At 42.9% G+C, this 22,006-nt stretch overlaps 1 protein-coding gene across 1 annotated transcript in view; it reads left to right on the forward strand.

Moving 5' to 3' along the window:
- esrra (estrogen-related receptor alpha) overlaps nucleotides 1–20,385 on the forward strand; it is a 33,106-nt gene extending 12,721 nt beyond the window's left edge. Inside the window, exons 2-7 of the mRNA XM_083641695.1 lie at nucleotides 6,150–6,533; nucleotides 9,730–9,846; nucleotides 10,001–10,114; nucleotides 10,863–11,030; nucleotides 12,924–13,193; nucleotides 18,812–20,385. Of these exons, the coding sequence (XP_083497821.1) occupies nucleotides 6,155–6,533; nucleotides 9,730–9,846; nucleotides 10,001–10,114; nucleotides 10,863–11,030; nucleotides 12,924–13,193; nucleotides 18,812–19,065 (1,302 nt within the window). The 5' untranslated portion in view covers nucleotides 6,150–6,154 and the 3' untranslated portion in view covers nucleotides 19,066–20,385. The remainder of the gene's footprint in view (nucleotides 1–6,149; nucleotides 6,534–9,729; nucleotides 9,847–10,000; nucleotides 10,115–10,862; nucleotides 11,031–12,923; nucleotides 13,194–18,811) is intronic.
- The last annotated feature ends 1,621 nt before the right edge of the window (nucleotides 20,386–22,006 follow it).

Genomic DNA, 22,006 nt, shown 5'->3' on the forward strand with positions numbered 1-22,006 from the left:
AGCGCTTGCCCCTCCCTCATTACCACCACTGAGGTGCCCTTGAGCAAGGCCTTAACCCCAACTGCTCCAGTGGAGCTGATCAGTGGCCAGCAGATCAGACTGTGGTTGTACTGGTCAGCTTCCAGGTATGAATGTGTGTGTGAATGTGAACAGGGCACTCCTGAAAAAGAGAGCATTGCTCTCAGTGAGACTCCCCCTGTATAAATAAAGGTAAAAAAAAAACTCTTGTTTATTATATCGCAATCACAATCGCAATCGCAATATTGTCCACCCTAATCGCTAATCGCACCTTTTCCCCAAATCGTGCAGCACTATTGTGTAGTTCTATTTCTTCCAGTATGGCTGCCTGTAACCATTGGTAACCACCTTCAAAAGAAAATGCCTAATTTATATGCAGTGGTAGAGTAGAAACACTGGGAAAGCATGATATTACTATTCTAATGTGACTTGTTTACAAGAGCCAGTAATAAGACACCATGTTATGTTTTTGTTGATATATTTTTCATATATCAACACATAGCAACCGTTGTCTGTTAGATTTCCATGTACAAAAAATGGTTGCTAGGCTACAGACAGCCATCCTGGAAGAAAGAGAACTACCGTACTAGGGGTGACATAACGATACATTTTGACTACGATATGTGTCACGAATCACGATACATGGTTGCGGCATGATACGATATTGGCTCATTTAGCACGATGCGATAACATGTGTAGGAAGGAATATGAATCGATGCATCAATGCAATAGATTAATCATTACACCCCTACTGGCACAGTGGCTCAGTGGTTGGCACTGTTCAATCAGAGCAAGAAAATCCCGGGTTCGAATCCCCGTCCGTCCCAGGTCCTTTCTGTGTGGAGTTTGCATGTTCTTCTCCCCATGTTCGTGTGGGTTTTCTCCGGGTGCTCGTTTCCTCCCACCATCAAAGACATGTATGTTAGGGTTAATACTCCTGTCAGTGCCCCTGACCAAGGCACTGGAAAAATAACTGGAGTTGGTCCCTGGGCGCTGCACTGCGCCTGCCCACTGCTCCTAGAGGAAGGTTCCTAGTAGAGGATGGGTCAAATGCAGAGGATGAATTTCCCCATGGGGATAAATAAAGGGTAACTTAACTTAACTTACTCTGTACTGATACAGTACTGCCCTTCTGATCACTGAGAGGCAATTATGAATTACAAGTACCTAGGCGTTAGCAGGCATGCAGGATGTTGAGTCTCTGGCTGCTGAATTTGAACATAAGTGATGCATCTGTTTGAAGAGCACAGTGGTCACTCTGTCTGATCCTAGTGAAGTGACCTTCATGCAGTCACCTTGCCTACTTTGACCTCTAGAAATGTCACAGACAAAGAATTCTCACAGGGTGGGGACATATGGAGGATGTGATGTTTCAGATCAGGTGTAAGAACAACACATTTGGTTCTTCTGTTAGGTGGCTCTTATTCTGCTATTTCTGCTGATTAGACAATATCACATCTACTCATCTTTGGCATTGTGAGAGGTTGAGATTTTCACTGCACTGTCTCACTACTTCTGAGTGAGTTTTCACATTCAGGAATTACTTGCCCAGAACAATTTCACTAAGAACAGACTACAGCTGTAACATTTCACTAAGAGAACAGACTACAGCTGTAACATTTCACTAAGAACAGACTACAGCTGTAACATTTAACTAAGAACAGACTACAGCTGTAACATTTCACTAAGAACAGACTACAGCTGTAACATTTCACTAAGAGAACAGACTACAGCTGTAACATTTCACTAAGAACAGACTACAGCTGTAACATTTCACTAAGAGAACAGACTACAGCTGTAACATTTCACTAAGAACAGACTACAGCTGTAACATTTCACTAAGAGAACAGACTACAGCTGTAACATTTCACTAAGAACAGACTACATCTGTAACATTTCACTAAGAACAGACTACATCTGTAACATTTCACTAAGAACAGACTACAGCTGTAACATTTCACTAAGAACAGACTACATCTGTAACATTTCACTAAGAACAGACTACAGCTGTAACATTTCACTAAGAACAGACTACAGCTGTAACATTTCACTAAGAACAGACTACAGCTGTAACATTTCACTAAGAACAGACTACAGCTGTAACATTTCACTAAGAGAACAGACTACAGTTGTAACATTTCACTAAGAACAGACTACAGCTGTAACATTTCACTAAGAACAGACTACAGTTGTAACATTTCACTAAGAACAGACTACAGTTGTAACATTTCACTAAGAACAGACTACAGCTGTAACATTTCACTAAGAACAGACTACAGCTGTAACATTTCACTAAGAGAACAGACTACAGCTGTAACATTTCACTAAGAACAGACTACAGCTGTAACATTTCACTAAGAGAACAGACTACATCTGTAACATTTCACTAAGAACAGACTACAGCTGTAACATTTCACTAAGAACAGACTACAGCTGTAACATTTCACTAAGAACAGACTACAGCTGTAACATTTCACTAAGAACAGACTACAGCTGTAACATTTCACTAAGAACAGACTACAGTTGTAACATTTCACTAAGAACAGACTACAGCTGTAACATTTCACTAAGAACAGACTACAGTTGTAACATTTCACTAAGAACAGACTACAGTTGTAACATTTCACTAAGAACAGACTACAGTTGTAACATTTCACTAAGAGAACAGACTACAGTTGTAACATTTCACTAAGAACAGACTACAGTTGTAACATTTCACTAAGAACAGACTACAGTTGTAACATTTCACTAAGAACAGACTACAGCTGTAACATTTCACTAAGAACAGACTACAGCTGTAACATTTTGTAACAAACCCTGCTTCATTTACAGTGTGCTTAGTGCTTACTGTTTGCTGTGCTCATTCAGAGTGCAAAAATCTGTTGGGCTTTCTCACAGCCTCCACACTGACTCAGTGCTTTAGGTAGTTTTTGCCTTGTGCTTTATTGTAAAATAATTATGCACAACACAGTAGTCATTTATAATATTTTTAATCACTACATACATGATTCAGGCCAACTTAGCAAAGGCTGACAAAACAAACTCACCAAAGTGATAGCGAGCACACTCGAATGAACAAAAACGTCTCAGGTGCACGGCAAAAGATACACTGGATGATAGGAGAACAGCCAGCACTCTAGATGTCTTTTTTTTTATCCCATTTTTATCCCCCATTAGTGCTCATTTTAATTTATTGATCCTGGTTGCTGCTCCACCCTCTGCCGATCTGGGGAGAGCCGAAACTGGCTCCATGCTTCCTCCGAGACATGGGCAGTTAGCCAGCCGCTTCTTTTCACCTGACAGGGGAAGCTTCACCGGTAGGACATAGCATGTGGGAGGGTCACGCTATTCCAACGAGTTCCCCTCCCTCTGAACAGGCGCCCCTAACGACCAGAGGAGGCACCACTTCAGCAACCAGGATGTTGCATGTTTTGGTGAAGGGGTCCTACATGAAGGAAACCCCCCAGGGGGCACACGGGGAGAACATGCAAACCCCACACAGAAAGGCCCTTTTGACGACTAGATGTCCTTTGTAAGGTTTTTCATTTTCTCTTCAGGCAGACACAACAAACGTTTCAGCCCATAGGCCTTCTTCCGCATTCAAGAAGGCCTATGGGCTGAAACGTTCGTTGTGTCTGCCTGAAGAGAAAATGAAAAACCTTACAAAGGACATCTAGAGTGCTGGCTGTTCTCCTGTCATCCAGTGCAAAGGCATCATCTTGTTCACAGCGTGTCCTGAACTGAAAGGCATCATCTTGTTCACATCATGTCCTGAACTGAAAGGCATCATCTTGTTCACATCATGTCCTGAACTGAAAGGCATCATCTTGTTCACATCATGTCCTGAACTGAAAGGCATCATCTTGTTCACATCATGTCCTGAACTGAAAGACATCATCTTGTTCACATCATGTCCTGAACTGAAAGACATCATCTTGTTCACATCATGTCCTGAACTGAAAGACATCATCTTGTTCACATCATGTCCTGAACTGAAAGACATCATCTTGTTCACATCATGTCCTGAACTGAAAGACATCATCTTGTTCACATCATGTCCTGAACTGAAAGACATCATCTTGTTCACATCATGTCCTGAACTGAAAGACATCATCTTGTTCACATCATGTCCTGAACTGAAAGACATCATCTTGTTCACATCATGTCCTGAACTGAAAGACAGCATCTTGTTCACATCATGTCCTGAACTGAAAGGCATCATCTTGTTCACATCATGTCCTGAACTGAAAGACATCATCTTGTTCACATCATGTCCTGAACTGAAAGACATCATCTTGTTCACATCATGTCCTGAACTGAAAGACATCATCTTGTTCACATCATGTCCTGAACTGAAAGACATCATCTTGTTCACATCATGTCCTGAACTGAAAGACATCATCTTGTTCACATCATGTCCTGAACTGAAAGACATCATCTTGTTCACATCATGTCCTGAACTGAAAGACAGCATCTTGTTCACATCATGTCCTGAACTGAAAGACATCATCTTGTTCACATCATGTCCTGAACTGAAAGACATCATCTTGTTCACATCATGTGCTGAACTGAAAGGCATCATCTTGTTCACATCATGTCCTGAACTGAAAGACATCATCTTGTTCACATCATGTCCTGAACTGAAAGACAGCATCTTGTTCACATCATGTCCTGAACTGAAAGACATCATCTTGTTCACATCATGTCCTGAACTGAAAGACATCATCTTGTTCACATCATGTCCTGAACTGAAAGACATCATCTTGTTCACATCATGTCCTGAACTGAAAGACATCATCTTGTTCACATCATGTGCTGAACTGAAAGGCATCATCTTGTTCACATCATGTCCTGAACTGAAAGACAGCATCTTGTTCACATCATGTCCTGAACTGAAAGACATCATCTTGTTCACATCATGTCCTGAACTGAAAGACAGCATCTTGTTCACATCATGTCCTGAACTGAAAGACATCATCTTGTTCACATCATGTCCTGAACTGAAAGACAGCATCTTGTTCACATCATGTCCTGAACTGAAAGACAGCATCTTGTTCACATCATGTCCTGAACTGAAAGACATCATCTTGTTCACATCATGTCCTGAACTGAAAGACATCATCTTGTTCACATCATGTGCTGAACTGAAAGACATCATCTTGTTCACATCATGTCCTGAACTGAAAGACATCATCTTGTTCACATCATGTCCTGAACTGAAAGACATCATCTTGTTCACATCATGTCCTGAACTGAAAGACAGCATCTTGTTCACATCATGTCCTGAACTGAAAGACAGCATCTTGTTCACATCATGTCCTGAACTGAAAGACATCATCTTGTTCACATCATGTCCTGAACTGAAAGACATCATCTTGTTCACATCATGTGCTGAACTGAAAGGCATCATCTTGTTCACATCATGTCCTGAACTGAAAGACATCATCTTGTTCACATCATGTCCTGAACTGAAAGACATCATCTTGTTCACATCATGTCCTGAACTGAAAGACATCATCTTGTTCACAGCGTGTCCTGAACTGAAAGACAGCATCTTGTTCACATCATGTCCTGAACTGAAAGACATCATCTTGTTCACATCATGTCCTGAACTGAAAGACAGCATCTTGTTCACATCATGTGCTGAACTGAAAGGCATCATCTTGTTCACATCATGTCCTGAACTGAAAGACATCATCTTGTTCACAGCGTGTCCTGAACTGAGGAGTTGATGCCGCATTTATGTGTCCTGCCCTTATTCTTTGTGCCCTTGGTAATTTTTCTAGCTAATAAAAAAAAGATAATACGATAAATAATTGAGGTTAGGATTTTTTTGCCATAGTAGGCAGGAATACAATATTTTTAGGAAATCATCTAATCTAGGGGAATTCTGATTTCAAAGTGCTTTGCAGTCCGTTTGTTTTATAAGGTGCGTAGTACCAGAAACCAGTCTTGCCAGATCAGATTTTGTGGGTGGAGTGTTGTGATCTGGTACCACATTACTGGATTCAAAAGACAGTAGAGATGTGAAGTGCAAGGGTAGCTTCACAAAAACGCATTGCATTCCTCACACTTAAAAAACACTTTTATCTCTCTGTCATTTAATGTTTCTTCCTTTCCTTCCTCTGTAGACGTAATGTCTTCCAGGGAGCGTCGGACAGACCTCTACATAAAGGCAGAACCAAGCAGTCCAGAAGGAGGCGGGGGCGGGCGGATCAGCCCGGGCGGGGCGTCCTCGGACTCGTCCCAAAGTGGCGGCGGTGGGCCCAGAGGGGACGGCACCAGGCGTTACTCCCCCCCGCTCTACACGCCAGCTCTGCGCTGTCACTTCAAGGAAGAGGGAGGCGACGGAGCTGAGGAGGGCTCTGCGGGCAGCGCAGGGGGGCGCTGCAAGTACGCCCTGAGCACACTACCCAAGAGGCTGTGCCTGGTGTGTGGGGACGTGGCCTCAGGCTATCACTACGGTGTGGCGTCATGCGAGGCCTGCAAAGCCTTCTTCAAGAGAACCATCCAAGGTGTGTGTCAAGTCCAAGCCCAGTGTTTGTATAGTGGCACAATGAATGGATTCCTCTGACAACTTATGTAATGGAAAAGGTTGGCTTGTTTTATGTTTGGAGTGTATACAGTATGTATTGTGTTTTAATGCTCCTTCATCAGTCACCTGTCGGAGCCCTTTCGTCTTTTAAAACGCACCAATTCCCATGGAGGAAGGACTCTTTCATTGCTTTTGAAAAACATAATTACAAATGATCGTTAAGAGAATTTGGCAACTGGATCGTGGTGTCATAATCACAGCTGCTTGTTCCACAATAGGTATCATTTTCAGAAACTCAAACTTGATTTTTCTTTAACACGTTCACTGCCAATGACGTGTTAATACGTCAAAAAAAATCCAACGGTTGACTGCCAATGACGTGTTAATACGTCAAAAAAAAAAAGATTTTTTTTTTTTTGACCGTGGGATGTGCATCTAACCCTTTTACATCTCTTATATAAATATTGATAATATTGACCTGCCTCAACGGAGCTGCAGGTCTAAAGACACACGCCAGAAGAAGATATAAATATTGGAGCCACCGAACTAGGGCTGGGTTCAAAAAATCGATTCTCCGATTTTTAATCGATTTTCATTTTAATCCTCGATTATCGATTCATATGTCCAGAGATCGATTTTCTTTTTAATTAAAAAAAAAAAAAAAAAAAAAAATTTTTTTTTTTTTACTAAACAGGCTAAAATATTGTGCTGTGTGTGGTAGTTGAAACATAGTTTCAAGTTGACGTTTAATTATGTTTGTAGTTGAAACAAAAACATAAATACTGTAGGCTACATGAATGGAAATGTTTGATCATTATTAATATCTACTTTTAGAAATTATATAGGCTGAAATCAAATCACTGTGCATAATTGTGAAAGTGTCTTTATTGACAGATGAAAAGGCTGTTATTTACCCTTTGTCACCACGTGGTGAGTAAATATATGTGTAACTAAAACCATTAAAATTGACAACAGGTCTGCAACTTTTTTCCCCATGTATCTACTTGGCTGGTTGGAAACCCCTGTGTTACATAACTGGACAGTCATGTAATTCAGGGTACAGCTCAAAAACCACGTTTTGGTATCACTAACCAAATCAATATTGAAAATTGATCGAATCGGAATCGAATCGAATCGAATCGAATCGAATCGAAATTAATCGATTCGCAACCTTGTGAATCGGAATCGAATCGATTCTTGAAATTTGAACCAATACCCAGCTCTACACCGAACGTGTACAACCCATTCCACCGACCCACTAAGTGGGGACAGTGCTCTCCAGACTAGAGGAAGGCAAGCAAAAAGCAGTGTGAGGAAGCCATTCTCATGAAAATGGATTGGCGAAAACGCTTTCGCTTTCGCGCTTGGGAGCTGGCGGTGCGGGATTGCAAATTTGCATAATAGATTACGGGTGGAACACACTTTGAAACACGCAGCATAAATAAGACCAGAATCGCAAAAGCTTCATCAAAGCTCTCAACCGAAACTCCAAGAAACGAGCGAGCCCGTCCAGACTTGCCCAGCGGCCGCCAGCAGACAGGCACAGCAGCAGCAGCAACAGAAACGAGCTTGTGACACGCCCGCTGCAGCCAAGAAGAGCACACACGGAGGGAGGAGTTTGAAGGAGAGGGGTGTTTCCTGCTGTTATGGAGGAAATTACTGTTCAAAACTATTGTTTAGATGTCTGACGTCTTACTGATGCCAAAAATGAATGGTTAAAGTGACTGTTCTATCGAATTTCACAAAAAGCTATTTATCTCAGCTTAAAATTTCAGACGCTGAAACCATGCTGTATTCAAGTGCTAATGCCTACATAACTACTAACTCTACAAACTAACTCTTTTAGACAGAGAAAGCACACATTCTATTAGTTCTTTTGAGATATTTTGTGTTCACAAAATCTTAGCAGAAAAGAATCCTCGGGTCTTGAAAGATGAGCCAGAATCCTCAAAAAAAACCTCTGGCAGAAGCTACCTACAGTAAAAAAAAAACGGCTGGCAGTGAATGTGTTAAATTAATGAAACAGATATAATTATGTCAAATCTACATTTTTACTTTGGTCATTTATTTTTCATATCCTATATCTGCTTAAATGTATGCCCAATATGGAAATCTTTTATGTCTGAGGTAAATTTACCATCTCTAAAATACTACTATGATCAATTTGCTCAGATATATGGAGAATATGAACATGGTTGATGAACTGATTGTTATATGATGATTGTTATAGAAGGGCTGAAGATGCAGGAATGACAAGGGACCCACATGCTAATGGTGTTATGTTATTCTTTAAAGGAGAATTTTGGTTTTTTTCAACCTATTTTCCTCACTATGTGTCTAAGACTCATCGTGACATATTTTTTTCAAATTGGTCGAGTACTCACCGAGATAGTCTTGTTTACAGCTCGAGCAATGTGCTCAAACAACTATCAGTGTAAACTACACAGGGCAATCCTGCACCGCATCGTCAATACACGTTCGCTAATAAAACTACTTGTTTTGCCGTCTGCGGGAAGGCTCAAACTGTCATTATAGTGTTTGGCAACATGGAAACGACTCTATACATGAGTATTATTCTCCGGGGTTTACTGTGGGACAGAGAAAATGTGCGTATGAAGAGGCGAGGGGAGAGAGAGAGAAAAGAGCACATCACAGCGCTGTTGACGAGAGGTGAAATCCTCCGTGTTGACACAGTGCAAGCTTCCCTGCTCCCCTCGCTGTCTCTCTCTCTCTCTCTCTCCCCTGCCTGTTCACGCCCATTTTCTCTGTCCGGAGAGGCGTTTCCATGTTGCCAGACACTATAATGACAGTTTGAGCCTATAATGACAGCATTACAAACCATTTCACCACAACCAACCCCATATGATACCATAATGGTACGTTAAACAAAAAAAACACAAGATCCCACTGTTATGTATTCATATTGGTGGTTTGTTTAGTTCTGTATCTGTATGTTCAAGAAGTTCAGGTGGATAGAAAAACTGCAACTTGACATCTAATTTTCACCTGGAGGTTTGTGATTTCCACTGTGAGTAAATTGTGTGTTTAAAAGATCAGAAAGAAGGATGGCCAAGAAAATTGAAGGGGGCCGGGATTCATATTCAAGGCCCACCCAAATATGTCTTCTTTCTTCTTCTCCTTAACTCTAAGCTGACATTTTGTGTCGTCCCCAAAAGGTAACATTGAATACAGCTGTCCGGCATCGAATGAGTGTGAGATCACCAAAAGGCGCAGAAAGGCTTGCCAGGCATGCCGCTTCACCAAGTGCCTCAAAGTAGGCATGCTGAAAGAGGGTGAGTGCTGGTGATGGGGTGCAAATACAGTTACTTGAACAAAACCAGAAGCTGTTTTTTAATCAGGCTTTGATATCATATTTAAATTTGAGACATTTAATGCCGTTTCCCAGCCATACAATACATCCTGATTCTAACGGGTTTTATGATGCAGGAGTTCGTCTCGACCGGGTCAGAGGAGGAAGACAGAAGTACAAAAGACGTCCAGAGGTGGAGAATGCAACATATCAGAGTGCCCCTCTACCCCTGAGAAAGGAGGGCGAAAAAGGTGCTTTTTCAGCTCGTATTCTACGACGGGCAACATTGTAATAATATAAGAGAGCCTGTTTCTGGTTTAGGTTTACTTGACTTTGTCAGTTGTCACTGCTACTATCAGCCAAAGCTAAATTGTGTTCTGCAAGTTGCTCCATTTATAGTTGTACCATTTATAGTAGTTTTTTCATGGTGCCGGATCACTCCATGACAAGAGGTTTCAATAAAGTATCAACTGACCCGCACTCAGGAAAACCATTGATTTATTTTATTTTGACATGATGACCATAGTGCAGCCAGGTGTTTGGGCCACTGCCTTCCTCAGTAGCTGCATAAAGTGTAGTGTTGCACTTTATGCAGCTACTGAGGAAGGCAGTGGCCCAGACACCTGGCTGCACTAATGGTCGTCATGTCAAAATAAAAGAAGTCAGCTGTTTTCCTGAGTGCGGGTCACTTTATACTTTACTCCATTTATAGTAGTACCTCAGTGCTAATTTATCTGAATTGACATGATTTATTTGACTCCAGTTTAGGTTTTGAGTAAGTTTAAAACAAACAAAAACTGTGAATAGGAATATAGATACTTGCAACATGAATACAGTAGTTCCAGTTGCATACAGACCAGCATGTTGTATAATTAAAACCTTTATGCATTTAGATGACAGTGTTGATATTTTGTGCATTACCATATCTGTGAATGTTTACTATTTTTGTTTATCTGTGCAATCGCAATGACCCATTGTTTTCCGTGTGTTTTGTGGCAGGTTCCTCCAACATCATTGTATCCCACCTACTAGTGGCAGAGCCAGAAAAGTTGTTTGCCATGCCCGACCCCTTGCAGCCCGATACAGCCCAGCGCACGCTCACCACCCTCTGTGACCTTGCCGACCGCGAGCTGGTCGTTATCATCGGTTGGGCCAAACACATTCCTGGTAAGGGATGCGGGAAGGGTCAAATAGAGGAGCTGAGATAGCAGGGTAGCAATGGCACAGGCAATCAGTGATCTGATCTCACTGACCGGGAGGAAACTCACCGTGTCATGTCTCACATCGGCCGTGACTTCAGGGTCTATTTTCAGATAATTAGAATACTATTACCATACTAATACCATTATAAAAATGTCCTGGGTGAACTCGATTCTGTCTGATGGCTGAAAGGTGTAATTGATAGAGGTAAGATAAGATCATTTCAGCATCATCAAATAGAATTGCATTAGTTCTCAGTTCTTCAGTGAAATACCAAGTTGGAGTATTTTAAGATAGTATTGGGGCCCATTCTGAATAGACTGCTTTCAGGTGATGTAACACACACTCTGGTGGCCTTATTGGAGGTCCACTCCTCTTGGGCAACAATGGCTGTGAACAGCTGATTGCACTAGTTGCTCACTGTAAATTCAGGGGACGACCGCTCGCTAGATTGTAACCATCCAGATTAGGGATGCACAAGGGATGTTTTTTTGCCAATATTCGATATGCCGATATTTTCTAATACTTTTGGCCGATGATATACCGATTTATGCATGCATCCCCCCCCCCCCCCACACCTAATTTCTGATAACATCAAGTCTCTCCTGTAGTGGAATACAGGGTTCTGCCAAGGTGCTTGAAGTGCTTGCATTTTGAGAAAAAAAAAATCAACTCCTGGAATACCTTGAAAATAGCCCCTTTTTTAAACAAGGTGCTGTCTGTCAGGGGCTGTCACGTCTTATATTTTGACCAAAGTTTGTATTAAAAAGACAAAAGGCGCTTACACTACTTACTGTAAGGCGGGACCTCTAGCAAGAAGATAGACGTGTGGGTGATTTGATTGGATCGTTCTGGAGACTGAAGTTGACATTGGCCAATCCTGGTGCTTGCTGAGAAGCTGAGACCTTTCTGCAAAGCCCGACACGCAGCTCGAGCGCAGCGCTGCATTCTCAGCGCTTGCTGAGAAGCTGAGAGCTTTCTGCAAAGCCCGACACCAACTAACATTACGGGGTTAAATGCGGGGTTAACAGCCTTTTTTTTTCAAAGAAGACATTAGCCCGCGTCTATTCTTGTACAAAACATAATTTTCTGCAAAGTATTAGTAAAGTTATAAGCGAAGATCGATTCACAAGGATCTGACAGCTGTCTCCGCCATTTTGTTTTTTCTACATTGTCATTTGAGGTAACCAAAGCCTTTTAGTAAGAGAGTTGCGTCTCATAACCCATGGCCATGGGTTATGAGAGTGGGTTACGGTATTTATTGGTTCACAGCCATTGTGGCTGTGAACCAATCAGATTGCTTGTTTTGAGAGAGCCGTTTTATAAATATGCCACAACACACTGGCTCTCATGCTATATTGCTTATATATATATATATATATATATATATATATATATATATATATATATATATATATATATATATATAGCTCCAAATCCGTTCATGTTATGTTTGCATTAAGGTTAGCTAACTTACTGCGTGATAAAAAAAAATAACAGGAAAATTTAATGTGCTAGATATCTACCGTATGGTCATCACAGTGCCAGTCATGTATCCACTTCCTCATTATATATATATATATATATATATATATATATATATATATATATATATATATATATATATATATATGTGTGTGTGTATATATATATACACACACACACACACACACACACACACATAGGTGCATACATACACCCAAGCATATAACACATTTACAAAATTGACAGAACATATATTTGACCCTCCTTTTACCATCTCTTTTATCTTGTCATATGCTCGCTGTGCCGATATTCTCGTGCCTCCCTAATCCAGATCTCTTCCACCAGTTGATTGAAACATATCCTGTTCCCCCACAGGCTTCCTGTCACTGTCCCTAGCAGACCAGATGTCTGTGCTGCAGTCTGTGTGGCTGGAGGTGTTGGTGCTGGGTGTGGCGTACCGCTCCCTGGGCTGTGAGGACGAGGTGGTGTTCGCAGAAGATTTTGTTCTGGATGAGGAGATGTCACGTGTCGCAGGACTGACGGAGCTAAATGCAGCCATTAGTCAACTCGCTCGTCGCTTCCGTGCCCTAAACGTGGACCGAGAAGAATTTGTCATGCTAAAAGCCATCGCGCTCACCAACTCAGGTAATTTTGGTGTACATCACCAGTGTAGTTGCACATTTATACAGGGCATAAACCATATACTCAGTAGTCATCTTGTGTATAGTATACCCAGCCGGAAAACAAGTTTTTCTAACCTACCTTTGCTTACATCTCACAGAATTATTGTTTTCATGTTTGTAAATTGTAGTTTTTCCCACATCACTAACCATGATTAAACCAACCTGAGACCTAAAAGTGAACCTCAGTGATTGTATTGATCACAAAACTAAATGGAACATACATACCCGTCAGTGTAGGGAATTTAAAAAGTATTTTTGGGTCAACTTTTACCCCTCTAAAAAATTATGGCATTTACAAAATTTTGGGGCCACTTAAAGTTCAGGGTTGCCACGGGTCTGTAAAGTACTTGAAAGTGCTTGGATTTAAGAAAAAATAATCAAGGACTTAAAAGTGTTTGGTTTTATAAAGAGGTGCTTAAACGTCCTTGGATTTAGCTGAGTTTGAGCCTCGTGCACTCGGTAATCTCAAAATTCACCTATGATATTTTTTTTATGTCATCAGTAGTGCTGGGCCAACCTTGATACACTTTCTTCCGTAGTGCTGGCCGGGCCAAGCTTGATACAGTTCCTTCCTATCTACAGTATCACTCTCCACGTAGGCTACAAGTATACAGCGGTTTGCTGATCGCTGAGCTGTCATTGGCTGTTGTGCTCTCTCTCGTAGGCATTCTTAGCTCAAATGTGGCTGGTCACCTGGGTAACCTGTGGTGGATACATTTTTGTTTTAACCTCTTTTTCCCCAGGCTTTATTGCTTGAAAACTGCTTGAAATGTGAACAACAGTGTAGTGTGTGTGTCTGTGAGTGTGTTCTTCATCATCATCTTCTTCTGGAAAACAGCTTGCAGGTGCCGAGTGTGTGCTAGAGATGGAAATGGAAATTAAATTAATTGATTGTAAATAAAATGATCCACATCTTGGGGGAGATTTTTGCCCCTCGCCTTGATCACGGTTTTTAGGGACATTCTGAGATTTCTTGGGGCATTTTTCCCCTTGCCCCTGGCTAATTTCCTACACTGATACTGGTAACAAAACATGGCTCTCTGCCCCCTAGTGACTAGTGAGACACACTGAGAATTACTATAGCTTGTTTTCAGGTGACGACACGTCAAGGGGCGAGACCATTGACCATTGGCTTGTTTGCAAACCATGTGATCATGCTGGGTAGGAAAGTAGTATTTCCATTTTGCTAGTATTTCCTATCGGAAATACTAGCAAAATCGGAAACGTTGCTGGGAAAATCACTTCTGGTCATTGTATATGGATCATATCCTATATGTTTTGCAATCTTCTGGCGATACCTGCAGCATGGAGCGGCATCCAACCCTGTTGCATACTCGCTTTCCTCCATTCTCCATAGTAGCTCTGAGCAGCAGTTTGACTTCCTGCAGACATCATCCCAATCAAGTGGTCGAAAACAAGCTATTTGGGCTCTAGACCTTTTTTGTGATTAGTACAAATGAGTTCATCTAGGTCTAGGACAACTGTGGGACTGTATACCTTCTGCCATATGAAATGAGCAGTAAATCAAGGATGTTATCTGTCCTCATCTAATTGGTAAATTTGGCGTGGGTGGCAGCAAAGAGAATAGATTGGGAGGAGGCAACATCTGTTGTTCAGTTTTTAGTTGGAAGTGCTGCACTACGTAGTGTCTACTGCACACAGCCACTAGATGTGATCATGTGCATTTCAGTCTGGTCCAGCGCCGTTTAATGGACCTTTCAGTTTTGAGGTGAAGACTATGGGGGGGGGGGGGTTCTATACAGAGATGTATAGAACAGAGATTAGATGAATAGGGGAGTGTCATGGAATCCATTCACGATTACTGTCAACAACAGATCATCCAGTTTGCGTGCACTAGATTCACCATTTGTTTTGTAAATAAAGGCTGCCATTAGTTTGCACCTGTGATAAATGACCTAGCCAGACAAGCTTTCACTCTTTTCCCTGCGGCAAAGACAGAGTAATGGGACGTTCCATTCAAACTGGGAAATGGGAATATGACGGTTCACAGGTCATGAGCTCCAACGGTGACGTCACCAGTGCTCGTATTTCCTCTCCCAAACTCGGAGGAGCATCAGCAGCCCCGCCCTCCAAAATCCAAGATGGCTGCTCCGCGCATCAACAGTAGTTAAAGTCGTAGTAAATACTGTTTATTAGCACTTCTGTCTTTTTGTGTCTTATTAAATCAGTTGTACACACAGCACTGTCTTAACTTGTACCTGTGGGGACATGTTGCTGCAGTGTTTGTATGGCTAGCCTAGAGCTAACTAACCCTGGCTGGTTTCCCGACTGTTTAAATGGAACATCGACAACTCAGGTGTGACGTCATTCAACCGTCACATTCCCGTTTCCCAGTTTTAATGGAACGGATCGTAAATAGCAGTGCCCTAACACACAGCCTGGCCCTAACACACAGCCTGGCCCTAACACACAGCCTGGCCCTAACACACAGCCTGGCCCTAACACACAGCCTGGCCCTAACACAGCCTGGCCCTAACACACAGCCTGGCCCTAACACACAGCCTGGCCCTAACACACAGCCTGGCCATAACACACAGCCTGGCCCTAACACACAGCCTGGCCCTAACACAGCCTGACCCTAACACAGCCTGGCCCTAACACACAGCCTGGCCCTAACACACAGCCTGGCCCTAACACACAGCCTGGCCCTAACACACAGCCTGGCCCTAACACACAGCCTGGCCCTAACACACAGCCTGGCCCTAACACACAGCCTGGCCCAAACACACAGCCTGGCCCTAACACACAGCCTGGCCCTAACACACAGCCTGGCCCTAACACACAGCCTGGCCCGAACACACAGCCTGGCCCTAACACACAGCCTGGCCCTAACACACAGCCTGGCCCTAACACAGCCTGGCCCTAACACACAGCCTGGCCCTAACACACAGCCTGGCCCGAACACACAGCCTGGCCCTAACACACAGCCTGGCCCTAACACACAGCCTGGCCCTAACACAGCCTGGCCCTAACACACAGCCTGGCCATAACACACAGCCTGGCCCGAACACAGCCTGGCCCTAACACAGCCTGACCCTAACACAGCCTGACCCTGACACACAGCCTCACCCTGACACAGCCTGGCCCTAACACACAGCCTCACCCTGACACAGCCTGGCCCTAACACACAGCCTCACCCTGACACAGCCTGGCCCTAACACACAGCCTGGCCCTAACACACAGCCTGGCCCTAACACACAGCCTGACCCTAACACAGCCTGGCCCTAACACACAGCCTGGCCCTAACACAGCCTGGCCCTAACACACAGCCTGGCCCGAACACACAGCCTGGCCCTAACACACAGCCTGGCCCTAACACACAGCCTGGCCCTAACACACAGCCTGGCCCTAACACACAGCCTGGCCCTAACACAGCCTGGCCCTAACACACAGCCTGGCCCTAACACACAGCCTGGCCCTAACACACAGCCTGGCCCTAACACACAGCCTGGCCCTAACACAGCCTGGCCCTAACACACAGCCTGGCCCTAACACACAGCCTGGCCCGAACACACAGCCTGGCCCTAACACACAGCCTGGCCCTAACACAGCCTGGCCCTAACACACAGCCTGGCCCTAACACACAGCCTGGCCCTAACACACAGCCTGGCCCTAACACACAGCCTGGCCCTAACACAGCCTGGCCCTAACACACAGCCTGGCCCTAACACACAGCCTGGCCCTAACACACAGCCTGGCCCTAACACACAGCCTGGCCCTAACACACAGCCTGGCCCTAACACAGCCTGGCCCGAACACAGCCTGACCCTAACACAGCCTGGCCCTAACACACAGCCTCACCCTGACACAGCCTGGCCTTAACACACAGCCTCACCCTGACACAGCCTGGCCCTAACACACAGCCTCACCCTGACACAGCCTGGCCCTAACACACAGCCTCACCCTGACACAGCCTGGCCCTAACACACAGCCTCACCCTGACACAGCCTGGCCCTAACACAGCCTGGCCCTAACACAGCCTGGCCTTAACACACAGCCTCACCCTGACACAGCCTGGCCCTAACACACAGCCTCACCCTGACACAGCCTGGCCTTAACACACAGCCTCACCCTGACACAGCCTGGCCCTAACACAGCCTGACCCTAACACAGCCTGGCCTTAACACACAGCCTCACCCTGACACAGCCTGGCCTTAACACACAGCCTCACCCTGACACAGCCTGGCCTTAACACACAGCCTCACCCTGACACAGCCTGGCCCTAACACAGCCTGGCCTTAACACACAGCCTCACCCTGACACAGCCTGGCCATAACACAGCCTGGCCTTAACACACAGCCTCACCCTGACACAGCCTGGCCCTAACACACAGCCTCACCCTGACACAGCCTGGCCTTAACACACAGCCTGGCCCTAACATAGCCTGGCCTTAACACACAGCCTCACGCTGACACAGCCTGGCCCTAACACACAGCCTCACCCTGATTTGATTAGATTTTTTTGATTTATTGATTTTTGCACTGTAAAGACAATACATGCCAAGCGTATTACACCTGGAGGGGAAATTAATAAAATACAATACATTTCAGTGCTTGGAGAGGTAAGAAACCCTAGAAGGGCTTATCGAGAACCTCACCATGTAAAAAATATCTATTTATATATATTTCTAAAAGATATATATATTATAACCAAGGAGATAGTACAGATAATAATACATAGATAGTACAAAAAAAATAAAAAATAAAACAAAATAAACAAGACTTAATTGACCAATACATCAAAAGAAATAAAAATTACAATGGCAACAGAATTTTTTTTTAACACAATTCCATTGAGGACAGATGTTCTTTTAGTTTTCTTTTGTAGACGGGTAGGGAGGGTGAGCTGTCCATCAGGTGGATATAGTTGTTCCATAGGATAACACCTTTGTATTTGATGGATAACTGCCCTCTGGTGGTACGACAAAGTGGAATATGCAGGAACTTAGATTGTCTAGTAGTTCTGGAGTGAATGTTTGAGTTTTTAAGAAAATATTGTTGAAAATGATATGGAAGTGTGTGACCCTGATACTGAACCTTGAAAAGAAAAATACATGTTTCCACAATGTTTATGTTATAAACAGTCAATATTTTTAATTTAGAAAATAAGGGGGCAGATGTGACTGTGGACTTGGAACTAGTGGCTATTCTAATAAAACGTTTCTGAATTAAATGGAGTTTATGTAGGTATGTAGGATAAGTGCTGGCCCATAGAATATTGCAATAAGTTAGGTATGGATATACAAGACTATAATATAACATTAATATACCGGATCTGTTGAGGTATTTGTGGACTTTTCTGATAATTCCCACAGATTTAGACATTTTTTTTGACACCAAATCAATGTGTTCTTTCCAGGAGCATTTTTCGTCAACAATTACCCCCAGGAAGCGAGTGGAATATACTCTCTGGATTTCTATTCCTTCAATAAATACTTTAGCATCATCAAATTTCTTCCTGCCAGCAAAGATTATAGCCTGGTAGAGATGTGGTAGAGTGTGTGTATAGATTGCAAGATTATAGCCTGGCCCTAACACACAGCCTGGCCTTTTCTTACAGACTCTGTTTACATCGAGGACATGGAGGCTGTGCAGAAGCTCCGGGACCTCCTCCACCAGGCACTGTTGGAGCTGGAGTGCCAGCGGCGCCCTGAGGACCCCCCGCGGGCAGGGCGCCTCCTCCTCACGTTGCCTCTGCTCAGACAGACCGCCGGGCGAGCTCTCACCACCTTCTACAGCATCAAGACCCGCGGAGGCGTACCCATGCACAAACTCTTCCTCGAAATGCTGGAGGCCATGATGGATTCCCCCTAGAGGGAGAAGCAGCGAAGAGCAAAGAGGACACAGGGAAAGACTTAACACAGATCTTAGTCTACAAGAGTGAATGATTTGGTGTGAATGGAAAGATTTTATTGGGGGAATTAATACTGAGGAGGATAATCCATTTTCTATTGAGGCTACGAGAAGAAATGATAAGAATATGAGGAAAGGAAAACCTCATGTATTCATGTCACCAAGCGGGAGTCAGTTATTGAAGTCGTAACTGCCAAACTTCAGTGAAAGACTCCGGATCCACATCAATCCAAATGTGGAAAAAGACCTGAAGTGCAAACATTGAACGCAAATGCCAGAATACCATTGAGCTTCTACCATCCTTCTGGTGTGTCCATTACAGCATTTATCTGCAGTTGCATAACCACTGAAGAATGACGTTGAGGTACCCAAAAACCAGACTGCAACCATGTGGCTTTTGAACTCTTTGCAAATAATGCAATATCTACTCACGAAAGCCATAATGAAATATCCAGCGAACGGCCATTGACGAGGGTCCAGTATAGGCTCGGATTGACACGCACCGAGGAGTGCTTGTATTTTACTATAGTTTAGTGTGCCTTTTATAGGCAAATTCATAGGAACTACTTGCAATATGTTAAAAAAAGCAATACAATGACTCAATTGTCAAGTCTGTCACATTTAAAATGTGGATAAAATGGTGAGGCAAGCAGTTGTGTGTGTGTACATCAGTGGTTCTCCACTCTGGGCCTCAGGAAGAAGAAGTGTGGTTGGTTTTCATTCTAGCTGTCTTAATGGTGACAGATTTAGGCCGGGGACACCAGGTGAATGTAATGAACTACCTGGTAAGATTGCAAACCATCAGCACTCTGGGTGCTGCTGAGGGCTGGAGTTGGGAACCACCGGACACAGCAGGTGATGTGGAGAATGCTTTATAAAAGGCTGTGCAATTGATCTTTAGTCCAAGAAAAGCGAATATAAGGATTGTGTACTAAGAAAATGCTCCACTTGGAAGTTAATATATTCAATGTTGTATGTAAATCCTATAGACACACAACAAACTGGCTTCCATAAAGGCAGGCATGTGTGTGCATGTGTGTGTGAAATCCAAAACCAATGAGATACACTGAGATCAGGGAAAAACACACACACACACACACACACACACACACACACTCTGACATGAACGCTACAGCAGTGGTTACAAGAGAAGAGGAACGCAAATGCCCGATTTGCTTTTTGATATTCTCCTCCACCAGATCTAACCAACATTTTGACTAACAGAATGTGATGTTCAAAAATTATGGTGTCATTCATGACCTATTTGATTTGTGGGCTATAATGTGGAACACTAACTCATACGATTGATAGTTGATAGATTTCGCTTTGTTTTTGTTGTTGTTTTTTTGAGGGTGGGGGTTGTGAGGGGGGGCAGTAGGTGAAGACCATTGCATAAAGGATCTTAATTGTTTTCGATATGAGATCCCTTTGTTATGTGTTGAAAGTTATAGTGCCCATAATGGGCTCAGGGCAATGAGAAATGCAACATATTATCCTCATTTTCGAAGTTACAACCTTGTCTAAGATCATTCTGTAAGTCCTTCTCATCGTTTGGCTGGTTTGTATACTTATGATGTAAATGATCGTTTCAATATAATACGCTTCACATGTCACGCACAACTATCTGCTATCTGATGTCAAAATCGGATCCCTAAAAGTAAGATTTTAACATTTTGCAAGTTGAAGTGGCAAAAGGGCCATTAATCTTGCAGCTACATAGAATTCCAGTTAGACAATCTGCAGAAACATGCAATTTATAACAAACATAATAAAGTCAGCAAAATGTAACAGAAATTCCCAGATACAAATTATATTTGTGCAGCTTACAAATTATTGAAATTTGTAAAAACTTCAAACTTGTTTTTTCCCCCATACATTTTACTTTCTAGGATTTCAAGCTACCTTATTTAGATTGAGACACTCAGCTGTGTGAATTGAAATAAAGCGATCCGTTGAGAATATTATGAAAGCTACTTTTTTAAAACATGAGTTGTGTATTTTATGAAATTGATTGTCATTTTAGGGATCAATTGAATTTACTATATAGATGGTGTGCATGGTGAGGCTACAGAGGGATACCTCAAGAGGCAGAGTTGGCCGGTTAGCCAGCCAGATAACTGTGGAGACAAAATATGTAATTTTTGAGGTTTTAAATAATTTGTCAAGTTAAACTTAGATATTGGATCTTACCGATGTGCAGTTGTATCAACTGAATACCACTTTTTTGTCCTAACTTTTAGGTATCTATTTTAAGGTATCTGGCTGATTAATTGTGCTTCTCGAAATACCCCCATGTACTCTGTACACGGTGGCACACTGATGAGCTGAAGGGCAAGCCCACATTTGATTTGGTTTCACAGCATTATTGGTGCACCTCCAAAGCACTGGAGGCAATTCACAGCATTTCAAATTTTCAGAAAGTTTAAACTTTTAACACAGCTCTTTGGCCACATTGTCTTTTAATCGTATCTGCGACAATTCAAGTTGGCTGTCTTGTCCACCTGTGTTCTGTGTTTGGTTTTGTTTTCCTGTTCCAACTCTTCATGGGTCCCGAAAGTGTGAAATAATACAAGATTTCATAGGTTGTTACAGCTTCCCGTCTTGTAAAAATGTTTTTTTCTTCTTCTTTGTTTCTGATTTGTTGTTTACTAACTAATATCCCTCAATTAACAATTAGAGTTCTGGAAAATATGTACACAAAATAGATGCTGGGTCCAGTTTAAAGAGTTGTTAAAAAAAGAGTTTGTCTCCATAATAACTTGGTCATTGACACAAAGCTAGATTTTTCATAAACATACCAATATGTTGTAGGTACGGTGGGGTGAGCGGCTGGGTCATTTGCAGTGTCACTGTTTAAATTATACAGTCATTTGTAGTTTCTATTATGTGCGCATTAATATAA

Source organism: Poromitra crassiceps, assembly GCF_964638095.1.
Source record: "Poromitra crassiceps genome assembly, chromosome: 1".
Classification (NCBI taxonomy): Eukaryota; Metazoa; Chordata; class Actinopteri; order Beryciformes; family Melamphaidae; genus Poromitra; species Poromitra crassiceps.